We start from the raw sequence: 26,776 nt of genomic DNA, 5'->3' as shown, positions 1-26,776 counted from the left end.
GCTTTCCCTCCAGGAGGGGTCTCCGGCAAGGCGGCCGCGGTGTTGCGCTGCTGAGACCCGCCGGAGCGCGGGAGGCGCGAGGCGAAGAACGCCGCGCCCACAGCTTTGGTTTCCGGCGCTGGGTCCCAAACTTGCCGCCACCCCAGGGCGGAATTTGTACAGACAGCGTCGGGTTGGAAAAGGGGAAATTGGCAGACTTTCGGCCGGTACAGGCTAGGGAAATGGAAACAGGGAAGTGGGCAGGCAAGGGAAACTGGGAAACTAGACCTCTTCCCGGAGAGGGGAAATCTTTGCTTCTCTTTCTATTGACAAATTTTATTTTGCGTCCTGAGTTGACAAAGTGAGTAGATTTGCCCAGATACCGTGTAAGTGAAAAGTTAACAACTTTAAATTTGCATTTTACTACACTATATTCGTTTATAGTGGTGTTTTTTCATAGGTTTTGGATCACGTTAAAGGGACACCAGTGTTGTATCCGCAAAGCATCTGGTGGGGGCATGTAGCTTATATTTAGAGTAATTTTCTAATGAAAGTACATCCATTAGAATTGGATTTGTTCCTCTGTGTTTATTTTGGGAAACCTTACCTGGTCCCTGTGGGGGGGAAGGGAGATGGATGTGAGAAGCTGAAATTGACCCAGAAAAGGACGACTGAAGTTAGATGTCTTAAAGTAGTGGCGCAGAAATGATCCCATCCGGAGCACTCCTAGGATTTTTAGTGATTAGCAACAGATGTTTTTGACTTTCTTAAAAAAAAAACTTTTGATAGATTTTGTATCTTGTCACAAAGAAGAGGGGAAACCTGCACTTGGGAGCCCACTTTTTGCTTTTAAAAAAAGCAAGATAAAGTCAGTACCTTAAGGTTTCCATTATATACTTAAACTGTTGGGCCACTTGTTCTTACTCCCTACTCGTGACCCCACTCTCCAGAAGTTCACTGAGCCCCCTTTGAGGATGAGACCACCCTTTTCCAAGGGCCCATCTGAGCCTTAAGATGGGATGAATGTTGTATGGGGAAGTTCATAAACCTAGAGAAACTCTTCATAAGGAAGTGAGATGAAGGATGAATAGGTAGTATAGATGTTTATAATTGCTTTGCCCAAAAAGAAAACTCAGAAGATAGGGTTGAATTTTCAAATGAATTCCAGGTCCTATTGAGTAAATAATGTCACACTGTATTTCATTAAAATAGAACCACATTTCCCTTTTTTTAAAAAAGACATACAAACAATGAGACTGTGATAAAAGAAAGTAACTTTGCAATTCTCAAATATAGAACAGCTTGAATAACGCATGGGTTTCAAAATGGGTCATCTTTTTTAAATGGGTCACTTTGGCCAGAATCATTGCACTTGGTGACTTTCAAATTTTAAAGGATTGAGTTCTTTTTGAGGCCTAATTGCATTAGAATTTGCATTTCATAACAGATTGCTGGATAAATTCAGAAGTAACAAAATGTACCCTTTTTTGGGGGAGTTTTACGTATGCTCAATGGAACAGATTTAAACAAATTATTAAAAGAGCTTTGCCTTTTGACATCAAATTTCTGCCAGCACAGATGTAGCCAGAACAGTGTGAATCTAGAATTACTTTCCTTACAGTATGCAGTATCTATTATGTATTAATTTATAGTGAGAGAGGATATAAGAATTTTCATATATAAAGATAAAAAACTTGATCAGGTGAGATGTGAACTTCAAATAAATAAAAGTGATTGTTTTACATTTTGATGCCATGAATTCAGAGACTGGCTTTAATCTGTAACTTAATAAGATTTATCTTTTATAATGAAGGCTTTAATACTACAATCCAGTTTATAGAAGAGAATGTTCTACCAAGTCTGCAGGCAAGAAAACCCCCAAGAGCCAGGTGCAAAATTTTTGTAAAACAACCTAAGGTCCACTTATGATTTCATATTTTATCTCTTTTCTTCTTGTTCCACAACTTTTTCTGTAACTTTCTGAGAATGGCCTAAGCGAAATAAGCTAAAAGGTTGACTCAAGTCAGATTTCTTTCTCCATAATTTACAGGGTCTTATAGTCTTATTATCTGTCATCTTCATTGATATGTCTTTACAGTGCTTGTGGGAACCACAGTGTTCTTTCCTGTCAAGGATAATGAAAGAACGTGTTTAGTCAGTTAGGATTGGTATTTCTGGTCTCATGGTAACAGTAGTCATGTGTTAAGTGGCTCTTAGCAATCAAATTATTTTTTTTAAAACTCCTATCTAATTAATATCTTTATAAGAAGCATATTAATAGTATATCTCAGATTTTTGAAAGATAAGTAACCCCTAAAAAATGTCAGCTATCTACCAATTAACCAACTGTGGTAGATACCTGGATAGTAATGGAATATCTGATGTGGACCATACTTTGTCAATAGGTTATCTCAAAAATAATCCTCAGAAAGCAGTGCTACATGGTTTACAGTGAAGTCAAGTGCATGTGGATAGTAAATAGAAGAGGCAGAACATAAATCTACAGTTTTTTTTTCTCATTCTAAAACTCTTGGCTCTTCTCTATCTCACCTCCAACAGGTCCAGATTCCAGTTTGCAGTGGAACATTTATTGATTTTTGGTTGAGGATCTACACCTGTAACATCTCTGAAGTCTTCCCAGCATCCTTCCCCTGGCCTCCTACACAGTATGTGATAAGTTAATCTTTGTTGACTTAATTAACTGTAGCTTTTACTCTCATTTAGGGCTATCCAGTGCAAGGCCTGGAACCAGGCTGGTGCTTAATACATGGTAGCTAACTTATTATAATCATTGTCCATCAGCTAAGATAGGAAAACTTATATACCTGCTATATCCCAGGTCACACCATCTTCTGCTTCTTGTCCTCTGTGTGTTAAATCCTTAATCCAAAGCTGTTTCTAGCTACAATGCCCAAATGAGACAAATGAACTGCCACTGAATAACAGGCATAAATAGTTACTGTCACCCTATTTCTGATCACTATTTTACCTACTAGTTTGACCTCAGCTCTTCTTTTTTTCCCCCCACCTTTTCCCTTCACCCTAGCTTCTGACCAAACCAAGTTATTTGACATTTCCCACTGTAGCCACAACTTTTTCTCTGGTGTGCTTTCAAAAATGCCTACGTTAGTTTCTCTTGGGATGTCTACTCCTGCTCCCTCCCCTACCATTAACTTCTGTCTGTTATTCCCTTTCCTTCTGAACTGTCACTTCTCCTCCTTTCCTCCCTGAACCCATGCTTGAATTGCAGCCATTATTATAGGTCCTGCTTATTTGCCATCTCTCCCATACAGGGGTTCCCCATTTCCATCCTCTTCCCCTACTCATCTCAGCATTCTTTGTATAGTAACTGGGTTTCCAATATCAGATTCCTGGATGAATTTTCCAGAGCCTCACCTCCTCCTGACTTAATGTAGCATTTCAAATTTACCTTGGTAATTTTTCTGGGGCAAAGCCATCCTAAAACAATCTCAACAATCACTGCTGGAGTGACTGCTGATCTTTGTGTGTGAAGAGTCCTGAGGGGTGGCACAGGTAGGATTTGGAGTGGTGGCAATTTTTGGCATATTTTATATCACCTCAAAGGGGATAGGCAGTCACTTGTTCTTATTGATAGGTGAACACACACACATACACACACACACACACATACACTTATATGTTGTTGTTTCACTTTATTTTGTTTGGTACTGGGGATCATACCCAGGGGGGCTTAACCACTAAGCAACATCCACAGCCCTTTTTAAATTTTTTTTGGGCTGGGATTTTGGCTCAGTGGTAGAGTATTTGCCTGGCATGTGTGAGGCACTGGGTTCGATTCTCAGCATCACATAAATAAATAAATAAAATAAAGCTATTGTGTCCATTTATAACTAAAATAAATAAATACATAGATAGATAGAATTTATCTAGAGACAGGGTCTTGCTGAGTTGCTCATGGCCTTGCTTAGTTGCTATGGCTGGCTTTGAACTTTTGATCCTTCTGCCTCAGCCTCCTGAGCTGCTAGGATTATAGGCATGTGCTACCGTGCCCAGCGATATTTATTTTTGATTCATGCACTGGCTATAAACCTTAAGCCGTATGCCTGGTTTACATCTATTATGTCATGTTCACTTTTTGCCTGTCATTTTATAAGCCAACTTTGAGTACATCTTCAAGTTTTTTCTGTTATTCATGAAAAAATTTTGATACAGCTTTTTAATAAAAGAATGATAGCTTTTCCAGGGCTAGTATATGATTCCCTGTGTGTATGACTCCTCAGTTTACCCAGTACTGTTAATCAAATACTCGCATCAAACATTCTGAATTTTTTCTCCTTTATTTTTTTCTCTCCTCTCCTTTTGTCCTCCCCACCTCTCTTCCCTACTTCTGCCACTTTGGATCCTTCTCCTTAGATCCCTAGTTATCTTTAGAAAAAAGATTTTATGTACCCAGAGTACACAGACAGATGGGGTCATTTTTACTTATTATCTAGTGCAATTGGGACAAAGGAAAAGAAAAAGGAAGAAGGGAAAATTGAAAATTGAGCCCAAGGAATGTTCAAAAAGAAAATGAATACAAGGGTTGGTGAAATGCAGGTGGGATCAAAACATAAATGACTCCAAGCTTAAGACAGAGAGGGAAATTCTTTGGCTTGGTGGATCATGGCTCTAGTTCCTGCTCCACTCACTTCCTTGCCCTCCCATCCTAATGGGAACTTCAGGAAGAGCTGTGCCGGGAAAGGCGTGAGCAGCTCAGGGACTGAACAGAACAATTCATCTGCTCTGAGTTGCCGCAGCATCTGGAATTGATGGAGGTGAGATAGTTAACCCCAAATCTCAGAGCCTCACTTTCTTCTGCAAAATGGGGGAGATCATTTCTCCCTTATGGTTTGTTGTGAGGCTTATAGAGTAACAAAGGATGTGAAACAATCAGAACAGTGCCTGGTATGCAGTAAACATGCCCATGTTAGAAACTGTTGCTATAGTGGGTAAAGAAGTTTGTTTCTTAAGTAGGAAAGAAAAAACAAACAAACAGAAAAATGAAAGAATTGTATTTAAAAGAGCAAGCATTCTTGTCAACGCAAACAACCATGTTGCAAGAATGAGTTCAGGGGGCAGGCTTACTAAAGCAAATGTTTGACCTCCTTTGTATTTTTATCTTTTGTCTTTTAAATTTCACATAATCAAACGGTCTACTGGGAGATTTTAGTGACTTAATAGAACTGCATTAAAATGTAATACTACTCTAAAATCCCATGCCACCAGTTGCCAGAGTAAAGACTTAGGGCTTGATTTGCTTATTCTTTTGATATTTCTCTGTCATTATTTTCCCTATAACCAGGAAACAAATCTGTACCCATATTTAACTTATAAAGGAACATAGAACTTAGTTTATGTAGGTGAGAATCTTGTAATTGGATTCACATGGTAGTTTATAACCCACCTTCCCCTCTATCCTTCTCTCCATGCTTGCTGAATTGGAACTTAAAGTTTTTGGACTAACACTGAATCAAGAACTAACTCTGTAAATATATTCTTAGTGGAAGGATAATAGCTCCAAATGGCTTCTACATTTTGCCTGTGGCTTGAAATAGTTTTAAGGTTAAAGTCACAGCCATAAAAATACCTGAAGACACTAGCTATGGGGTAAAGTTTTTCCTTTTTTATAGGACTTATGTTGGAAACAAACTTCGCTTGAATTAAAGAATAATATAACTTTTTGAAAGAATGTCTAATTTTTCACTCAGAATAGGAATTGTAAATTCAAATTTCATGTTGTTTCCTTTCTTCTTGAGCAAACAGAACAGGCAGTTACCACTGACTGGTAACTGGTTGTGCAGTCACAGAAAATTTTATTTTTCTTTTCTTTGAATTAGGCCTGAGCAGGAACCCAAAATTGTCTCTTAGTTGGGACTTTAAGTCTTTGAAACTTAAATGATGGTATAAAGTATTAAGACTTGAAAGAACAAAAACCTTTGACTTACTGAAGGAGGCTTATTAGTGTATAGTTTATGAGTGTCACTTTTAAAAGCATCATTAATATTTGAATGGCTCATGGGGATAGTCTGAATACTAAGTTGATTTTTAAAATGAAGGCAATCATTAATTTGGTCCTACTTTCTATGATACCATTCAGGGACAGGTTTTTACTATGATATTTTATTTCTCTAACAAAGAAAAAACTAGAGCTAGGAGACAATGATTAAATTACTTTTCTTCTTTTATCCTAGTAGCTTTTCCTTTAAATAATATTGTCTGCTTAAATAGAATTTCAGGGTTTATTTTTTGTTTGGGGGAATATTTTAACTAAGAGAAGGCAATTTTATAGTGCGGCTTTGATTCCATCTTGATTGGTATTTTCAAAACTTGCAGGTCACAGTCTATGAATGGTTCATGTAGCTACTTTAGGAAGCATAAGTGTAGCATTAAAAATAAAAGAAAAATGAATAGAAGTGTGCATTGCATATAATAAGCATTAGTACCATATATAATAAGCATTAGTACCATTTTATGATATAAATATCAGAAATATATTCTGACACACACACATCCATACACATGAATGAAAACATGTCCATGGAAGTCAGCCACACTTAGTACCCAGGGAGTTTCAGTGAGTAGGACAAGGATTAGGGTATCTTGTGAGATAGGGATATTTAAGCACAGAAAGGGATCCTGTCTCTGTTTATAATTTTGATATTTTGTTCATCATGAATTTTTTTCATTAATTTCATCTTTTAAAAAATATTTAAAATATTACATTGACTACCTTATTTTTAGTGCTCCCTTAAGTTTTACATCCCAAGTGTCTGCCCTGCCTCCCTGCAGTTCATGTTCTGATCAGTATGTTTCATTGAGGGCATGGAGACTGTGGGCGAACCTGAGCAACTTGTGACATGGTGGCATATGGGGAGGAGGAGGTGATGATTGGTGTCTTCTCCCTTCTCTAGGAAGCAAGCGGTGCAATAGTCAGAGTGAGGGGCCAGGCCTGGGTTGGTGAAGGGGCTGGGAGAGGAACAAGGTAAGAGGGTGGTGACATAGCAGTGAAGGCTACCCACAGGCAGAGAGTGCCATTTGTGTGACCCTGTCTGCTGGCATTAGGTTTCTCCAGCAGCCTGTAGGTGTTGTGGGAGTAGAGATGGGAGCGATGGCTACTGAGACAGGCAGAAGGACAGGAACCAGGAACTGAGGGCAAACGTATCTTAGGATTCTGCATTTGAGGCAGGGGGTAGGGTGAGGAAGGAAGGTTAGGAGGTTGCGGAGGGCAGAGGAGCCCCACTGCATGTTAAGAGGTGATGGATAGGAACTGAATGTCCTTGAGAGTAAATTTCCTGGGATGTAAGAGCTCTGAGGAAATGCAGTTCTAAGTGAAGCCATGTAAATGACTTTCTTGCCAATGAGTTTTCTTGGGTATGTGGGAGGTTAATGTGACCAAATGATACCCATATCATAAATAAGGTTTCCACAGACTTGGGAGTATTATATGTCCATGAAATAAAATGAAAACAATAGCTTCCCTAAAGGTTAGATGTTGTTACTGTGTTCATAACAATGGCCAGAAATGCTCAAGAAGCACCATTGTTTCTAGTTAGCATCACTCAGCCCTCAGGTCTGAGATTCAGGATGGCTTCTCTTTATGGAAGGTGTCTTTCTTGACCTTAACTCAGTCCCACCTGGCAGCTGTGTCTGCCTTTAGCCCCCCTTGTTCCCAGCACAGCTCTAGTTGGTGCTCTAGAAGGGCATTTCCTTCTCCACTTGGAGCTCCATGTCAAGGACCTTCCTAGTGCTGCTTCCCATTCCAGCCATTTGTTAGTTAACTCCATCTTAATTTTCTGAGCTAGCCCTTTAAAATAGCTCCTATTTTCCTTAACGCCTCCCTCTTTTTCTCCTTCCTCTGAGTTTATTTTTCTTCTAGATTTCTCTGCTCATCTCTCCCCGAGGTAGCTCATACATATGCATGATCAGCCATCTGCAATGCTAAGTGCCAACCTGGATTTCAGTCCTGTCTGGCTTGGATTACCCACTGGTTGTTTGTACCTTATTATTGCTCCATCACCTCAACCTCAACACAAGTCTTTACCACTGCTAACTCAGGAAACCAGTTTCCCATCCTTGTTAGCAATACTTGAAATTACATTTCACTCCTCCTCATCTTCCTTTCTTCCCCATCCCAGGTCATTCATCAGATTCTGCTAGGCTTTTGTTTTCCTCAAAAGTGTCTTTATCCCTCATTTGGTTTGGTTGTGGTTTGTTCCCCAGAGGTTCATGTGCTGTAGGTTTGGTCCTCAATGTGGCAGTATTAAGAGGTGGCGGAGCACTAAAGAGGTAGGATCTAGTTCAAGCTGAGTAGGTCATTGGGTGTGCTGCCCTCTGAGAGATTGTGAGTTGGTTGTTATGAGAGCGATTGTTGTAAGGTAAAGTCATTCATGTTCTAGGACCCTTTTTTTTTTTAAAAATATATTTATTTATTTTTAGTTTTCGGCGGACACAACATCTTTGTTTGTATGTGGTGCTGAGGATCGAACCCGGGCCGCACGCATGCCAGGCAAGCGCGCTACCGCTTGAGCCACATCCCCAGCCCTCTAGGACCCTTTTGTGTATAGCCATTTACCTTCCCTTTTCTCTACACCTTGTGATACAATTAAAGGAGCCCTCATCAGAAGCTAAACAGATGGGGATGCTTGATCTTGGATTTTCGGCTTCCAAAACTGTGAGCTAAATAAACTTCTTTTCTTCGTAAGACACCAGATCCAAGTATTTTGTTATAGCAACAGAAAATGGTTGAATACACCTTCCTTCCCTCCTCACTTTCACCACCCTGAACTCCATCAACTGGAGGCCCACTTGTCCTGATCTTCAGGTACTGCTCTCTATCCTGCAATACCTCTCTGCCTTTAACCCCTTTTGCTCAAACTTAATAAGTATCAAAAAAGAGAATGATCATCACAAACACAAACAGAAACTTCTGTGACTTCCTTCTGCTCTCTCTACAATCTAAGACTTGATTTTCATACCTCCATAAGCAGGTACCTACCTCCCTGCTTTCAAATATATTCCCATTTCACAAATATTTGCCCAAGGCAATTCTTTCCTTTCTCTCCTGAAACAAAGACTGCTCCTTGTCCTTCAGCCACCTCAATGTTGGTCCTCCTCAGGCCCTCCTGAAATCCTCTGACTAATCCTCGTGGATCAGCGACTCCTCTGTTGTGTGCCTGGAGTTGGTATCACCTGAATGATCTCTGCCATGCTGTTTGCACCTTACCAGTGTTGGCCATGGGAACCAAGTTTTTATGTGGAGATAGTGAGTCTTATCTCACATTGATTATAAATGCTTTGAGATTGGAAACCATAAAATACTACTTTATGATCTTTTACCATGCTTGACTCACATAGCAAATACTCACATCCTTGTACGATTAATTCAAACATCAAAAGTTGAGGTTAACTTGAATTTAAAATACAGATCTCACCATCTTGATTAAAACTTTGAAATTTCTAGCAAGTTTTGCATAACTTTCCAGGATCACAAAAGCCGACACCACAAGGAAATGAGTTGACAGCTGGTATGAAGTAGAGAAACCTCACGGGATATTTTAGGGAAGTGAATAGCCTCTAGCACACTAACCCTAGTTTTTTCCAGAGAAGTTTAAAGAACTCTTGTGAAGAAATACATTGTTGAGTAACTGAGGGGCATGTCTCCCAGTTGTGAAGTATTTGAGTTGGGTTTGTCACCTTTTCTGATATCCCTCTTCTATTCTTTACTTTTCTGACTACTTGTATTACAAAAGAGAATACTAAGGTTAGCAGTTCCATTCTCCCAGTCCAAATAGAAGAAAACCAAGTTATATTCTGAATATCTGCATATTTCCTCTCAGCAATTCTTTGTCCTCTTCTCTATAATGCTCTGTGTCATATTTTTTAGTAGACCCTGGAGTCATCTATAATTTTTACTTCCCTTCAGTAACATTACATTGATATTCACCTCTGATGTGCAGATGAAATTACCAAATGCAATAAGGTGAAGCCAGAGGTTACACAATAAATCTGGTCCCAAACAGAGGTGACCCTTGAGTTTTCAGTCTGTTGATTGGCCACTGAGCCGTGCTACAAGCATACAAAGGAAGCTGCATCCACAGCAGAATATTCTGGGTGGTTGCTGAGCCTCGCATTTGTTATTGCTTTATGTCCTGTAAGGCCCAGTGTTTTCTTCCACCACATCAGCTAGCTCGATTGGGCTTCCCCAGTCCCCTCCCCGCACCCTGAATATGAGGGTACAGCATGTGATTTCAAGCAGTGTTAGGATGCTCTGAGAAACCAGAAGAGTGAGTGCAAGCTATTTTTTGTTGTCAGAGCGAGGCTGTGTAATATAAATGAGTAGTTTACCTTCCCTAAATCTTCCCCCTACTGTACCCATATTATTCGGTTGTAATGTGTGTAAATAGTGGCTAAGCAGTTGAAGTGGCTGAGTGGGAGAAATCTCATTTTGGAATTTCACTTGCTGTACTGAACTAAATAAGGAATGTGGGTTGTTGGCTTTGTGACAAGTTCTCGGTCATTTTTCAGAAATATTTGGACACACTGAGGCCTATTTAGAATCATTGGAAAAATAGTGGGGAATAGAATGAACATTATGGGCGAGCTGCCAGCTTATAGTAGCAGCAGCAGCAGCAGCAGCAGCAGCAGCAGCGTACCAGCCTGCTGAGTCACAGCCCTGGCTCCTGAGGGGTTCTAGCGCCCTTGTGAGTCAGGTGTGTCTGTATGCTGGGAAGTGGAGTTGCAGGCTGTTAAGTCTAGTAAGAAGTGCAGGCTTGTAAATAGTGGTGAACATGTACAGAACAAGTTCAGAGATGGGAAGCTGGTTTTGCATGCATTCTGTTGGATTTCAAAGGTTATGTCCACCTCATTAAGCCTTTGCCAGGAGCCTTTGGAGTAGGGACTGCAGATTGGTTTCAATTGACAGTTTTCTTTGAATTCTTAAACACTGATGCTGTCTTAGACCCTGCCATCAAGAATTCTCTGTTACCTTGCTTTAAACCTTCAGGTCCTTCAAGATGTATTGTAGAGGTGGAAGGACCTTCTTTTTGGCCTCCAGAGGGTAGTCTTTGAGTGAGAGCAGTGGAAAGATTGAGAAGAACTGGCAGCTGAATCAAAGTGATTTTGCAGTTTTGGTGGATGCTGCCATCAGGAACTGATGCTTCCTGCTGTCTCTTTCACCCTACTCTAGAATATCAGATCCAGACAGTGAGCCTATCCAAGGGGAATGCTGCTCTTATCAAGCTGTTCCTTAGAACAGGGTTTCTGCCTTTCTGATAGTCAAGCGCATACTAACGCATTTGACATCACATCCCTGGATTATGCACACAAAGACCTCAATTTTACCACATGAGTCCACACTGTTCTGGTTTTTCTTTTTTTTAAATGCTGGTTGTGGCTCCCTAGGTAGTGCTTGCAGGTGTAAAATCCATGCCATAGAAGATAAAGTGCTACCTATGCTGATTAGCTCTGGACAAAGTCTCAGTTGGGCTTGCTCTAATCTCCTGTCCTTTTTGAAACTTCTGCATGCCCAGCCTTTGCAGTTATCAGCCTGAAGAGGAGTGATCATGGGGGATGGGAAATATATCAGAATCTAAAAGCCCAGCGGTCTGGATGGAGATACCAACTGTTTCCATTTGGCAGAGTGCTCAGTATGTGCAATTACTTTTACATTCAAGGCCAAGGGTGGGGGTGAGGGGACGTGTGGAAAGGTCTCAGGGCACAAAGCACAGCCTTCGTCCTGGGACTTGTGATGTGGATTCACGATGACCCCACCTGCATTGCCTTTTCCCTTCCAATCCTGGCCAAAGCCCAGGAGACAGTTGTGTCACCATGATTGAGAAAGTTGACTTTTCTAGGCAAGGAGGTATTTATTTGTGGCAAGCAGTGGGGACAGAATTCTTGAGGAAGGAGGGTCCTGTTTCCTAGTAGTGGAAGAAAAGGGCAGTATGGCATGGACCTCATCTGAGGTGGCACCTAGCTGGTCTTGACTCTGAGTTTTCCTGAATAATCAGTACTTTGACACTCCAGCATGATTCTTGGCACCCATATTTGGTAAATGCCTACTGGATGCTGAGGGTAGAAGTTCTACACCACGGTGCTTGAAAAATCATAACACAGTAGGTCAGAAGGTGCTCACTGGAACATCTTTGAATGAGTGGGGGGGCCCAATTCAGGCTTCTGGAGACAAATACCTATAGGACTTGAGGTGAGCATACTTCATACTTGCAGGGAGGTGGGACGTGCCAGGTCCCAGCACTACCAGTGCAAAGGGCAGAGCATATGCAAATGCCAGGTGGCTGAGGTTTCAGCCAGTGGTTTGCTGTGTGACAGAATAGCTGGGAAGGCAGAGCCTGAAGGGTCCTGGGTGCCCTGCAAAGCCATGACTTAAACTGAATCTTATACGTCATGGGCAGACTCTGAAGGGGTTTGAAGAGCTCAGCTGATCTCATGGTTAAGTCTGAGTTTTGGAAAGGAGAACATTTAAACTATAAAGCAAATCTTGACTCTTTGTTTTTGAACCTTGATTTATAAAAAACAAACAAATAAAAAAACAACTCTTACTCCTGCCTTTTCTGGATCAAGTGTTAATAGATCTTTGTTGCTATATACTTTATTTTCATCTTTGTAACTACTTTCATTGTGATTATATTCAAGTTAGTATTTTCACAGATATACTCGTTGAACTTTAGTATATATGTTGGTCACCATTTTGGAGGTGCTTTTTTTTTTTTTTTTTCCCTGAGGGTTGTGGGTATGTGGCTCAGTGTAGAGTGCTTGTCTAGCAGGCACAAAGCCCTGCGTTTCATCCCCGCCACTGCCCAAAATACAAAGCAAAAACAGTGAGAAGAGGAAAGGAATGTCTATATTTTGAATGGGAAGATAGGATCAAGCAGTTTTTCTGCTTTTTTTTTCTTTATATTCCTCTAAAAAAATAAACAGCTGTGTGCCTCTGCTAAATACTAACTGCTTTGTGAGTCAGGTTACATTTGGTTTTAAGGAATTATGAGTAGCATGTCTATTTTTGTACTCAGTAACCCATTCACTTGTTATTCTTTTGTCTTTTTGATTCTGATAGGTCAAAGTTCATGTTCACTGAAAGAAGTATATGAGCTAGCTGTTCATGAGGCCACCCACCAGACTTAATGAAGGATGCCAACGTGGAAGAATTTTGATGTTACAGTGTCCTCACTCGATAGTGTATTTCATTCTTTTGCAATCCTAGAAAAAATGGTATTATTTCACACTATTGTGTGAAATAGAAGATCCTTTTCTATTTTTAATGACTAACATGTATTAAGATGGACATTAATTCAACAAAATACCAAGTTCTATGGTGTCAAAGCAGCAAGCACCCATTTGAAACTGATCCCAAATAAAAACAGACCTGAGTGGACATGAGAATGTTTGTTAGTGGCAGAAGAGTAAAAAAATGTCAGTTTATTCAATTATTTGCCACTTGTTTTATACTAAGCCTCATGTTTTTTTGGGGACACATTGATAATCACATCGTGAGCCATATGAAGTCCTACTCTTACAGATACCTCATAAATAGCTATGACTTTGTGAATGATACCCTGTCTCTTAAGCACAGCTCAGAGGGGGCTCGCTACCCATACTTGATTAACCACAAGGAGAAATGTCAAGCTCAAGAGGTCCTCCTTTTGCTGTTTATAAAGACCGCTCCTGAGAACTACTATCGCCGATCTGCGATTAGAAGAACGTGGGGCAGTGAGGAGTATGTTCGGTCTCAACTCAATGCCAACATCAAAACTCTGTTTGCCTTAGGAACTCCTAATCCCCTGAAGGGAGAAGAACTACAAAAAAAACTGGTTTGGGAAGATCAAATATACAATGATATCATTCAGCAAGACTTTGTTGATTCTTTCTACAACCTTACTCTTAAATTGCTTTTGCAGTTCAGTTGGGCAAATACCTTTTGTCCACATGCGAAATTCCTGATGACTGCTGATGATGACATATTTATTCACATGCCAAATCTTATTGAATACCTTCAAAGTTTAGAACAAATTGGTGTCCAAGACTTTTGGATTGGCCGTGTTCATCGTGGAGCCCCTCCCATTAGAGATAAAAGCAGCAAATACTATGTCTCCTATGACATGTACCAATGGCCGGCTTACCCTGACTATACTGCTGGTGCTGCCTACATCATCTCTGGTGATGTGGCCGCCAAGGTCTATGAGGCATCTCAGACACTGAACTCCAGTCTCTACATAGACGATGTGTTCATGGGCCTCTGTGCCAATAAAATGGGGATAGTACCACAATACCATGTGTTTTTTTCTGGGGAAGGGAAAGCTCCTTATCATCCCTGCATCTATGAGAAAATGATGACATCTCATGGACACGTACAAGATCTTCAGGACCTTTGGAAGGATGCTACAGATCCTAGAGTAAAAACTGCTTCAAAAGGGTTTTTTGGTCAATTATACTGCAGGCTAATTAAGATTCTTCTCCTTTGCAAATTGACCTATATAGACACGTATCCTTGTAGGGCTGCTTTTCTCTAATAGCACTTGAATGTTTTTACTGTCACTGAGCCAAACCTGGATGGAAAACCCATTAAATGTTTGTCTGAATGCGGAGTAAATGAATATGAAAGTCAAAAGAAATATTTTGAAAGCCCAGTCTATCAGAATGTTTCTTTGATTATAGAAGCCAATCAGTATCAATTATCTGCTTCATGGCCTAAATTCATTTAAAGGAGTTCATATTTACAAAAGGGTTATATCATGAATAGAAACAAAACGAATGAGAAATTCACCTCTCATTTAATGCCACATGTATATTGGAAGTGTGAGTTGTGAACCTTGGTATTAGAAAAACAACTTTTTAGAGACATTAATATATCGTTAGACCGGGTATTCTAGTTTATTTCTGTTCCCTGCTCCACCACTTGGCAGAGGCAGTGGGGCAGGGAAGGGTTGGAATGGGAGAAAGTACATGAATCTGGCAAAAGAGTCTCTTGTTCTTAAAAGATGTAGGATGATGTCTACTGTTTCATTAAAAACAGCTGAATCACCTAATGGTAATATCCATGTAGCTATTTGCCTAGATACTGTTGGCATCATTTTAAATATCTTTTTCTCAAAGTTTAATGTGAACTTTGAGAATCAAAATAATTGGCTCTGCCCTAACTGGTACTTCATTTCTTTTTCCTTTCCCCCTAATATTAGAGAATGGCACAAAACATGGGCATTCTCATGTTTGATCAAAGGGTGCTAATTTAGGGAGAAATGATCGTCAGTTCCAATAAGCTGATTTAATGAATTTTTCAACTGTTTTTTAAATATTCAATATTGTTTAAGGTAGTTATTTAAATGTTTTTTTGCATAGGTGAATATATTACTGGAGGAGACTTCAAAAAGAAAAATAGGGCTGGGGTGGAGCTCAGTAGAAGAGCTCTTGTAGCTTGCGTGTAGCCCTGGGTTTGATCCCCAGCACTGCAAAACCAAAAGCCTCCTTCCTCTCTGATTTATAAAATAAACCTTAGTTTGTAATTTCTTGTACTGATTATTAAATATAACCCACCTCTTCCCAGCAAGGTCTCAGAAACCACACTATTTTGTTCCAAGTTCAGAGTCAATTTTAAATTGCGAGTATTAAATGTCAAATCAAAGCTTTCGTATCTAAAACAATCTATTTGATCAAATAACTATTAGAAATGAGCTTTATTTTTAAAATATTTTAAACTTGAAAGCAGAGTAAAAGTGATAATAGAGAGTTGCCAGATGAGATTGAAAGTGTTTGTAAAGCTCCAGGTTCCTTTGTGATCAGAGATGTGGTAAAGTAAGTTACATATATTTTACAAAGCAGGATAAAATTGTGGCCATGATGCAAACAACCTCCCCTCACTACAGAATTAGGTTATGTGCATTACCAGGGAGATTATATGAAGGCCAAAATAGTGATTTCAGCAAAAATAGTTGAACTGATTATAAAACCTTTAGCTGCAGAGAAACCTGACGGGGACAACTCAGATGTCTCATGGGATAAGATGATTTCTGAAACATGCAAAACAAAACTAAAAGATTTCTCAGTATACACAACTGGATGATGATATTTATAATTTGTAGCAGGTAGATTTTTAATGTTTACAGGAATTTTTTGTTAATTTTTTCTCCTGTTTTGAAAATTTGAGGCTTGTTTACATTGCTTAGGTAATTACACTAGTGTCAAACATTGTAGGTTGTAGTTACTGTATTTAGAATAGACTCAGAATCTTAGATCATTACAGTTTCAAATTTCTGACCAATTTTAAAAATGGTAGAGAAAAAAAGCACATTTTGACAAAACAAGTTTATGAGTAATTTTTATTAGTTGATTCCTTAATGACTGTTTGCCTTTGGGCCATATATACCCTGTGTCTCTCTCTATTCTAGGAACTATTAAAATTTGCCATTGGTTGAAAACCTCAGCATCTCTCTGGCCATCGAAGTGATCTTGTTTACAGCAACACTTTTGTGAAACGGTTATTTATTTGTTGAAAGAGCTCTCTGGAACTGTGTTCATCTTTTTTTTTTTTTTTTTGCTTAGAATAGAATGGAACAGGTTTAAATTTTAAGGAAATATGAAGGTACTTTCTTTGTTTTAGAAGAAGGAAGCTGCCTGATGATTCCTTCATCAGACTTCAAGTACTAAGGAGAATATTTGTAAATAGAAGTGTTTTAACCTTTTAAAAAGGAAGGGAAAACAAAAACAAAAACAAAAACTTCATGGTGCTCCAATGCAGGTTTTTTTTTTTTTTAAATGTCAACAAAGGGAAAATAAACTATTAGCGTGGATGGTCACTTGAGTAAAAGATGTTTGTACACAGTGTTACTGTTAAAAACTTTTTACCTCTTACTGGTTTGCATCTTTTTTCCATATTAATAATTTTATACCAAAATGTTAATATTTATATTATGAGTTTTGCTCTTGTACAGCAAAATACTTAGTGGGTTTAAAAAAAAACCCTAAGATTTCCAATAAACAACTTAAAAATTGTCAGCAGGTGTGTGTTTAGACTCTGGTGTGGACACCATTTGTTTATATGATCAGCTCCTGTTTCATGGCAGAGAGGCATGACTGTGCCATCTTAGTCCTCTTCCCATTCAGGCTTGCTGTTGTACCCAGGAGTCCTCTGGTTTATGGAACCACCTAGCATGGCTTCGTTAAAGGACAGGCTGTAATATCCAGGTAGGGGAATGTCCTTTTCTAATAATTTTTTTCAGGAAGGGATGACATAATAACTTTTAGCCATAGTGCCTTAAAAACCATTTGAAAAGGTTATATTTTCCTTTTATGTGATACTTTTCATTAGCTGCTGGAAAGTAGATCTGAAGTCTGCCATCATCTCTTACCATTAGGAATGCTTGTGCCTAAGCTGGAGTGTTTGGTGCTTTGGTGTATTTGCATATAGGATGCACTCATCTGTCTTTCACCTGGTTGCTGTTCAATTCTTAGTGTGTATAAAAGATAATCCAGTCTATGTATTTTCTAAAACTTGGAAGCATCTGAATTACTCAGTTGTAGTAGAACATGCAAGGAATGGTTAGGATATTTGTGGACAGGACTAAAGTGAATATTGATTACTTAGAAGAGTTAAATTAACTTGCCCTACATTTGGAGACTACTTGGACACCAAAGCTGCAATGAGAATGGGACCAGAGAACTCTGGATGCAGGGTTATCCATTCTGTTCTAACAGAGGAATGGTCCATGTTTGCCTGACCCAGTAGGTTCTTCATTCTGCAGCAGGACAAGGTTTCATCACAGCTAGCCTCATAGTATTCCTTTGTAAGCCTCCATACTGCCTCCAGCATCTTATGCAAATTCTTCTATCTGGTTTTTGAGGCCCTCTGTGACCTTCCTTTCCTTCATCCTCTGGGGCTTGATTTTTCCCACTGCCACCTTTATGCATCATAAATCTCATTGTGCCCTGTCTATGTTGGCTTTTTTTTTTTTTTTTTTTTTTTTGCCAGGAACACCATTTCTTCTGCACTGGTTGATATCTTGGAAATCCAACCCCACCTTCACTTCTTCAAACATCTCCTACCCTCCTCAAATTTATACTTCATCACATATATTATTATATTATCTACTAATTGTTCCATATGTTTTCTCCTAGCTATAATACAAGTTCTGAAGGTGGGAACTCAGCATATCCTAGCACATAGTGTTCAAAAATCACCTTTCTCCAAATAAAATAAGGCAATGTTATTCTACAAGCCATCAAACTGTGAAGAGATTAATTATTCAGAACTTTTAATGGGCACTATCTGGTATAAAATTTTACTATACTAATTAAAAGTTTATACTTTATCCAAAAATGTCTAAATGCTTCTCTACGTCAAGCTACTGTAATATCAACTGTAGTGCCAACAAATTCATATTAGTTATATATCAAAACTCAAGTCCAAAATTAGGGATAAATAAGAAATACACATTAAACTGTTATACCAAAGACTGGTGATCTTAAGGTATTTAGGATGGTAGAACAAAAGCTAATCTCATAGATTCTCCTGTCTCCTGATTTATTGATGGATTAAGTTTTCACTTTTTCAAAGTTTTTTGCAAGAACATTTTTGTTTCATTAGTTACATGCTGTAAATTTTTCCTTTGTCAATAGTAGTATGATTTAGTGATCTACTGTAAAATAATACAGTAATCAACTAACTTATAGAACACATTTAGACTTTTAGAATTATAAAGAAGGTATGGGTTTTGGTAATAGAAAAGCCCCAAAAGATAAACTCACAAATGGAAAACAACAGAACACATCACTGTCAAATGGTGCTTTTCAGAGACCACTCTACTAAACACTTTCAGAAATGCTGAATTGGGCCATTCACTGTAACTCAAGGATATATTTAATAAATAAACCTACATCTGTTTCTTTGAGTATATCTTAAAGTGAATGAATGAAAATAATAAATGGCTTTAGTCAAGGGGCAAGTTCTTAAAGATATTTGCTCATTCATTTCATAGGCATTTTTTATAGGCCTGTCAAGCCAATCACTACGATAGACCCCAGGGACAGAAGCAGCTCATGAGTCAAATGACATGGGTAAAAAGATGTGACTACTGCCAGAACAGGGGTTATGATGGGGATTCTGAGTAGGAAGGTTTTTATTTTTTATTTTTTTAATAAATTCCCCTTATGCTTCTGGTTTTTACCTCCCTAATTTAGGCTAAGCTGCTTTCACATGTGTGCAAACACCTTCTTGAAGACCAAAAAATAGCACTGGATTTGTATAAATTGTGTCCTTTGAGAATGAAGAGCTTTTAAAAGGGTTAAAGTCAATAATTCAGTCAATATCAACATTAGTTTACATGTCATATTCACTTAATACTCCATTTTTGAAACAGTGTACCCTTGGAAGTTTCGTTTGTAAGATGTTTTCAATTCTCTTGTTGCTTTTATGAGATGCATGATTTTTGTTCTCAAGTACATAGTAAATGCTGTGACTTTCTCTGGGAAAGATAAGGGATGAGATTTAAAACAGAGGATTCCCACCCCCATAGATCTATAAGAGAAGCCGGCCCCCAGATCTGCTGACTTACTTTCGAGGGGAAAGGTCTTCTCTGTCAAGGTGCTCCAACTCAGGGTTCCCGTCATCATGACTCCTTGTAAATATTTCTTCATTCTGAAGTGAAAGAAATTTTGGTGAGATCTAGTTTCAGGAGACTTTTACTCTATATTTTTCTTCCCCCTAATTTCTGTGTTTGATTCGGCTTTGGCTTTTCTAGATGAGCAGCATGAGCAGGTTCTCTTTCAGTTCTTTATCTTTTTTGGGTTTTCCTCAGCCACTCAGATCTGTTACAGTTCACCCTTCAGGCTGCCTTTAGGAAGGTCAGAAACTCATACTCAAAAGCAGGTGTCCTTTTTCTTTACTCGCAAAGGGCTAGTAATACTGCACTCTTCCGTGCCCTAAAAACAATTCAGAGTTTGAGCTAGAAGGAACAGGAAAAGGATCACTTCACTCAATATCTCCTTGTTTTTGTCTTTGCTTTTGATAAGAAATCCAGGTATGGAGGTATGCCGGCTCAAGGCCAGAAAGAGCTAGAGGCAAAGATGAGGTAAGCCATTGTGGGCCTCCATGGACTGGTGGTTGGAAGTCACGTTGTCCCACCATCCTCTTGGGCAGTGGGATCTTTAGGTGGCATGGCGGAATGATCACCAGTGTACGCTCCTAAACCAGCTGGTGGTTGGAGGCCCCACTACCCCACTTGCCAGCTGTGAGATCCTGGGCAAGCTCACTTGGCCTTGGGGCCTCCATTTCCTCACCTAGAACATGGACCCCATACACCATCTGCCCTAGGGAGTCATGGGAAGAATTAAGTGAGAGCATGTGTAAATGCTTTTTATAGTGCATGATACTGGCTAATTATTTACTTGTTCCTTATTAATAATTTTATGATACTCTGTTTACTATCAATATTATACAAATCCACTTCATTGTTAAAACTGTTTTCTCTTTCTTCTTCTTCCTTCCTTTCTCCCTCTCTCCCTCCCTCTCTCTCTCTCTCTCTGACAAGAGTCTCACTGTGTTACCCAGGATAGTCTTGGACTCCTGAGTGCCAGTGATCCTTCATTTCAGGCTTCCTAGTAGTTGGGACTAAAGGCAGGTGCCACTGTACCTGGCTAAAACTATATTTTCTTTAGAGTAAACTGAGTCCTGCCTCTTTTTGAGAAATGCCCAGTGTTATTATGAAAAAGAGCCAGGCTTATGTAATTCCTGAGAAGACACTATTAGTATAGATTCATGTTTGCTTGAAAAGTACTAAGTACTTACTTAGAATATAGTGATATATTTCCTGGGTGTTTTAAAATCAATAAGGAGGTGAATTTTAAAAGCCCATCTTCATAAGACATTTTTTTAATAAGTGAAGATCTAAGTCTTTGAAGTTGTATTCATCATACTTAGGTTTCTCATTGAATTACTTTTTTAATTTCAAAATTTTCTCAACATTTGTCATTGGGACCATTCAGACAAGTATATTACACAAACTAAGATAGTCTAAGATAGACTAATGAAAATGAATATTGATGAAAACCTAACATTTTGTGTGTATGTATGTATGGGTGGGCAGGTAGACCTAAGACCTACCTCTAAAAATTAAAAACCAAGTAACAATGCTATGGAACTTCTTAATGATTTTTATTGCTAAGAAATATTTTTGGGGGTTGGGAATGTGGCTCACTGGTAGACTGTTTGCCTCCCATGTACCAGGAACCAGATTTGATTTCCAACACCACAAAAGAAAAAAAAATTAGATAAAAGAATGTTGTTATTCTATAACAAAATATCCAAGATTTAGATATTTTAGATTTTAAGATTTATGTGAAGTAATTCTTTATTTTCCTATTGGTTTATGGCCAAATTAAGTCCCTAAGAGTCAGAACAGAAAATTTACTCAAGGCCAAAATTTTTAATAGTGAGTGAACAAAAATTAGATGATACATGTCCTCAGATCTGGAAAAGCATTTTATTTCAATTAAATTTTTTTTTTACTTTAATATTAGGTTATTGGGGTTTAAGTTATGTACCATAAAATTAACTTTTTAATATGTATAATTTATTGTTTTGACAATTAATTGTGTATCCAGCTGTGAACCCTCCACAATCCCAGGTCCCCTTATGTTCCTCTGTAGCCAGTCTCTTCCCTCTGCTTCCAGTCCCTGGCAACCACTGCTCAGACTTCTATCCTCTGGATTTGCCTTTTCCAGATCACTGTGTGAATGGCATCCAGGAGCACCTAGCCTTTGAGTCCAGCTTCTCTTACTGGCAAGTGTTTTGGTGATGTATCTCTGGTGCTGCCAATATCAATAGCCATGTTTTATTGCTAAGTAGTCTTCACTGTATGGACATACTATACTTTCTTTATTCCCTTCAGTAAATATTTTAGTCTGATACTATGTAAATATTGTTTCAGCTATATAGATCAGGTTACAGTTCTGTTCCAGTGAGTTATTTATAAGGGAATATAGATGTAGAAAAGGCCCTCTTACAAAAGTATCGTGGAGGCCAATTTAATGGAAATAAAAAAGATTCCTTGCAAATGATAACTGAAAGTTAAAAGATGAGCTTTCCCCCAAGAATAGGTGGAATATGTTGGATGTGTCCTTGTAAAATAGGGGAGAGTGACAGGCTATTCAGCCAATTGTTGACAGTGCACCTGGGCTAATAGAAGGAAGTTAAGGCGAGGCAGTTTTATTATCTGTCATGCCACCCAGAGCAGGGATTTTAAAATGTTCAGTAGGGGGATGGGAATAGGAAAGACAGTACAATGAATCTGATAGAACTTTCCCATGTTCATATATGAATACACCACCAGTGAAACTCCCCATCATGGATAACCACAAGAATGGGATCCTAATTAGAATAAATTATATTCCATGTATGTATAACATGTCAAAATACACTCTACTGACATGTATATTGGAAAAGAACAAATAAAAAAAGGTCCATTGGACTAAAGAAAGTTGTGGGTCATTAATATTTTTTGTAGATAATCTTTTCCAATCTGGTATCAAATCCAGAAAGCAAACAGATATCAGATATATTGGTTTAGTCAATTTATCTCTAAAATAAAATGTTAACCTTATATTCCAATAAGATGCCATTCTTTTAAGAGTCTAAATTTTAGTTCGTTGTTATATACATCTGACCAGGGACTAGAAAATATTTTTTTATAAGTCAATGTAGGGAAGTAAACACTAGTCCCAGGATTAAAAAAAAAAAAAAACCCAAAGTTTTCACCATACTATCCAAGCTCTTTCTTCATACTTTTTATAAAAATTTAACCAGTTAATATGGCAGTTAAAGTTATACTATATTCCTTTCTAGATCCACATCTATGACGTTCCTGTGTCTGAATTACCCACTGGACTTTGAACTCCAGTCTTATTCATCTTTGCATGCCGACCATGTAATACAGGGCTTTCAGAGGAGTAACCAATGCTATTGACAAACCTTTCTCTCACTGTAAAACTTGCTTCTAATTATACAGTGAACTGTGCTCTTTCCCACTCCAATGATCTATTGTTTGTGGGGTGGATTGTAGAGTCTTTTGTTTCATAATAACCTAGTGATGAACACTTTGTAACAGTGACTCAAGGCATAGTCTTGACTTCCTCACCTTGTACACTGAATGATGACACATCTCCAATTTATGAGATTTGTACACTTGAGACATCCTCTTGGGCTTACAGAAATGCCTTGGCCTAGACTCAACAGTATCACTCCATGTTGTTACCACATGTCAGACAGTCCGGGTGGAGCAAAGGGAGACTCCTCTGCTAATCAAGTCTGATGGACTATAACATGGGTACCGTGGAAAGGTCCTCAGTAATCTGGAACCACTTTAATAAGAGCCTGCTGTGAGGTAGCTGCCCTGTACATCCATTTTTGTTAAGTCTCAGATTAGTTGTGTTGTAGTGTAGTGGCTTCCAAAGTCTGACCACAGCCCACAGGCAGCACACATGCCACAGATATGGAAAACTTTTTCAGTTATATTGTAACTGATGTAATACATATATTTTAAAATTATGCTATTCATTTTCATTCTGCTTCTTATTAATTAATTAATTGATTAATTTATAATTAATCAATTAATTAATCTACCAAACTGTATTTACATTCACCATTATGACTTATAATTCAAAAATCTCTTATAAGTAAAAAGAACACAAGTTTGGATATGAGAAGTAGCCCTAGATGGAAATTTCTGGCTACTCTCTATTTAAAAATAAAAATACCTTGGTACCTTAGTTCTCTCATCTGTAAAATAAGGATAATTATGTTCACATCAGAGGGTTGATAAGGCAGTTACAGATTACATTCTAAAATGCTTAGCACTAATGGCTCAATAAATGGTAGTGGTGGTTGACTAATACCTACCTTTTAAGGATTAAATGAGGTTCTGCTTGACTTTCAGTAAGTACTAGGCAATAACTGCCTTCCTGTGTAAACCATGGACCCAAATTTTTAACCATGAAGAGCTAGCCAAGTTACTCAATCTCTCTGGCATTTTCTTGTGTATAAAATGAAGGAGATGTGTGATTTGGCTATGAAGCATACCTCTGCTTATAATATAAAAAACCAAGATAGGCGCTGTTGTTTCTGATTTTGAGATGAAAGTTGAATTGTAGCTGACCTGCTTTTGGGGAAAATTTAAATTGTAATAGGGGGAAGAGGCTATATTCAAGTAAAAGCTTGCTTATCAAATACACCAAAGAAATTGACCACAGGCCAACCACCAGTGGCTACTTTATTTCTTTGCTAGCAATTCCTATGAGCTTCTTGGAAGTATAAAACGATACTCTTTTAAAATAGAGCCTAATAATTTCTTGTGAAATCGAGTCCTGGTTCCCTTCAATTATCCTAAGAGTTGTCACGGAGTTACATAAAGGGGGCTATGTTCCTTAGCTAACTAGTCCTTAAGAGGAACCAACTCAAACTACCCCTCCAGAAGACAGACAGGTGGCACAGCCCCTCTCCCTTTATAGTCATTTTGTCCTCAAGAAAAAAGGGTGGCAATGGAGGAGGCAGGCTGGGAACTGCTCTAGGCCTTCAACCCCAGCTCCATCTCAGCCTCTCTCCAGTGTCCAAGTGCCACCAACCAATATACGGGTTCTGCAGCAGCACCCTAAACGTTGATTCTCATAATCTCAACAAATGTAAATAAGCTAATTGTTCCATCTCCCCTATATTTTGAAAAAGTACATGCTTTTAAAGTTAAAAACAAACATACCGGAAAATAGGTTAATTTTTTTTTAAATTTTTTATTGTTGGCTGTTCAAAACATTACATAGTTCTTGATATATCATATTTCACACTTTGATTCAAGTGGGTTATGAGCTCCCATTTTTACCCCATATACAGATTGCAGAATCACATCAGTTACACATCCATTGATTTACATATTGCCATACTAGTGTCTGTTGTGTTCTGCTGCCTTTCCTATCCTCTACTATCCCCCCTCCCCTCTCCTCCCCTCCCCTCTTCACTCTCTGCCCCCTCTACTGACATTCATTTGTCCCCCTTGTATTATTTTTCCCCTTCCCCTCACTTCCTCTTGTATGTACTTTTGTATAACTCTGAGGGTCTCCTTCCATTTCCATGCAATTTCCCTTCTCTCTCCCTTTCCCTCCCACCTCTCATCCCTGTTTAATGTTAATCTTCTTCTCATGCTCTTCGACCCTACTCTGTTCTTAGTTACTCTCCTTATATCAAAGAAGACATTTGGCATTTGTTTTTTAGGGATTGGCTAGCTTCACTTAGCATAATCTGCTCTAATGCCATCCATTTCCCTGTAAATTCTATGATTTTGTCATTTTTTAATGCAGAGTAATACTCCATTGTGTATAAATGCCACATTTTTTTTATCCATTCATCCATTGAAGGGCATCTAGGTTGGTTCCACAGTCTTGCTATTGTGAATTGTGCTGCTATGAACATCGATGTAGCAGTGTCCCTGTAGCATGCTCTTTTTAGGTCTTTAGGGAATAGACCGAGAAGGGGAATAGCTGGGTCAAATGGTGGCTCCATTCCCAGCTTTCCAAGAAATCTCCATACTGCTTTCCAAATTGGCTGCACCAATTTGCAGTCCCACCAGCAATGTACAAGTGTACCCTTTTCCCCACATCCTCGCCAGCACTTGTTGTTGTTTGACTTCAGAATGGCTGCCAATCTAACTGGAGTGAGATGGTATCTTAGGGTGGTTTTGATTTGCATTTCTCTGACTGCTAGAGATGGTGAGCATTTTTTCCTGTACTTGTTGATTGATTGTATGTCCTCCTCTGAGAAGTGTCTGTTCAGGTCCTTGGCCCATTTGTTGATTGGGTTGTTTGTTCTCTTATTGTCTAATTTTTTGAGTTCTTTGTATACTAATAGGTTAATTTTGAGCCTGAAAGAATTTTGTAGAAACAGCCCTGATAGCTGCAGTGGGAGGAGCTTTGATTGAGTAGGGAGGGCCATGGGTGGGAAGGCTTTGGGACATTGCATAGACTAAAGCCCTTTGGAGGAGAAGGGCAGGCTTGAGGAACAAGCGCAAGTGGTCCTGAGGTTCTGTGGACATGGGAAATGATTAGAGAAAGATAAGGAATGGAACTTAAGTGTACACTTTGCCTGTTATGATTCTCTCTTATACATAAGACCTCAAATTTCCCAGCTAATATCATTTAATTAGTTCAGTTTTCTTATGGATCAATTAGTGGGACTAATACTTTACACTATTGGTAGTATTTTGTTTACAGGGGAAACTGCAAATGCTTTTTAACATTATTTTGAAGGTCTAATTATGTTTAAAGTATCAAAAATTGAGAAATATGTCATAGAATGCCTTTTTCCCATTCCCAAACCAAGAAAATAAAAGGAAAGGAAATAAGCATGCCAAGAACACTGAAAAAATATTGTCCATATGTCCTGAATTCTTTTAGGGGGGCTGATTTCATGTGACTGTAACCTCAATACACAAATTTTTTTTTCTTTTTTTTTTTTTATTTTTTATTGTGGGTTGTTCAAAACATTACAAATTTCTTGACATATCATATTCCACACTTTGATTCAAGTGGGTTATGAACTCCCACCTTCACCCCATACACAGGTTACAGAATCACATCAGTTACACATCCATTGATTTACATATTGCCATACTAGTGTCTGTTGTGCTCCGCTGCCTTTCCCATCCTCCACCCTCCCCCCTCCCCACCTCTCCCTTCTCCTCCCCTCCTCTCTCTCTACCTCCTCCACTGTATAACCCTGAGGGTCTCCTTC

At 38.7% G+C, this 26,776-nt stretch overlaps 2 protein-coding genes across 4 annotated transcripts in view; one reads left to right on the top strand and one right to left on the bottom strand.

Annotated features, from left to right (window-relative positions):
- The window catches only part of B3gnt5 (UDP-GlcNAc:betaGal beta-1,3-N-acetylglucosaminyltransferase 5), an 18,555-nt gene extending 1,551 nt beyond the window's left edge, over positions 1–17,004 (top strand). Inside the window, exons 2-3 of one of the 2 annotated variants that reach the window (XM_048814214.1) lie at positions 2,539–2,645; positions 13,073–17,004. In XM_048814214.1, coding sequence (XP_048670171.1) covers positions 13,392–14,525 — 1,134 coding nt within the window. In that variant the 5' untranslated portion in view covers positions 2,539–2,645; positions 13,073–13,391 and the 3' untranslated portion in view covers positions 14,526–17,004. Of the gene's footprint in view, positions 1–2,093; positions 2,646–13,072 lie in introns of those variants that run through there. The other variant, XM_048814215.1, reaches the window with a different exon arrangement.
- Mcf2l2 (MCF.2 cell line derived transforming sequence-like 2) overlaps positions 1–26,776 on the bottom strand; it is a 255,029-nt gene that overhangs the window by 67,073 nt on the left and 161,180 nt on the right. For both annotated transcript variants that reach the window (XM_048814212.1, XM_048814213.1), the window contains one exon: positions 19,560–19,642. In XM_048814212.1, the coding sequence (XP_048670169.1) occupies positions 19,560–19,642 (83 nt within the window). The remainder of the gene's footprint in view (positions 1–19,559; positions 19,643–26,776) is intronic.

Source organism: Marmota marmota, unplaced genomic scaffold (assembly GCF_001458135.2).
Source record: "Marmota marmota marmota unplaced genomic scaffold, marMar, whole genome shotgun sequence".
NCBI classification, from domain to species: domain Eukaryota; kingdom Metazoa; phylum Chordata; class Mammalia; order Rodentia; family Sciuridae; genus Marmota; species Marmota marmota.
This window is presented reverse-complemented; position numbering and strand designations above follow the sequence as displayed.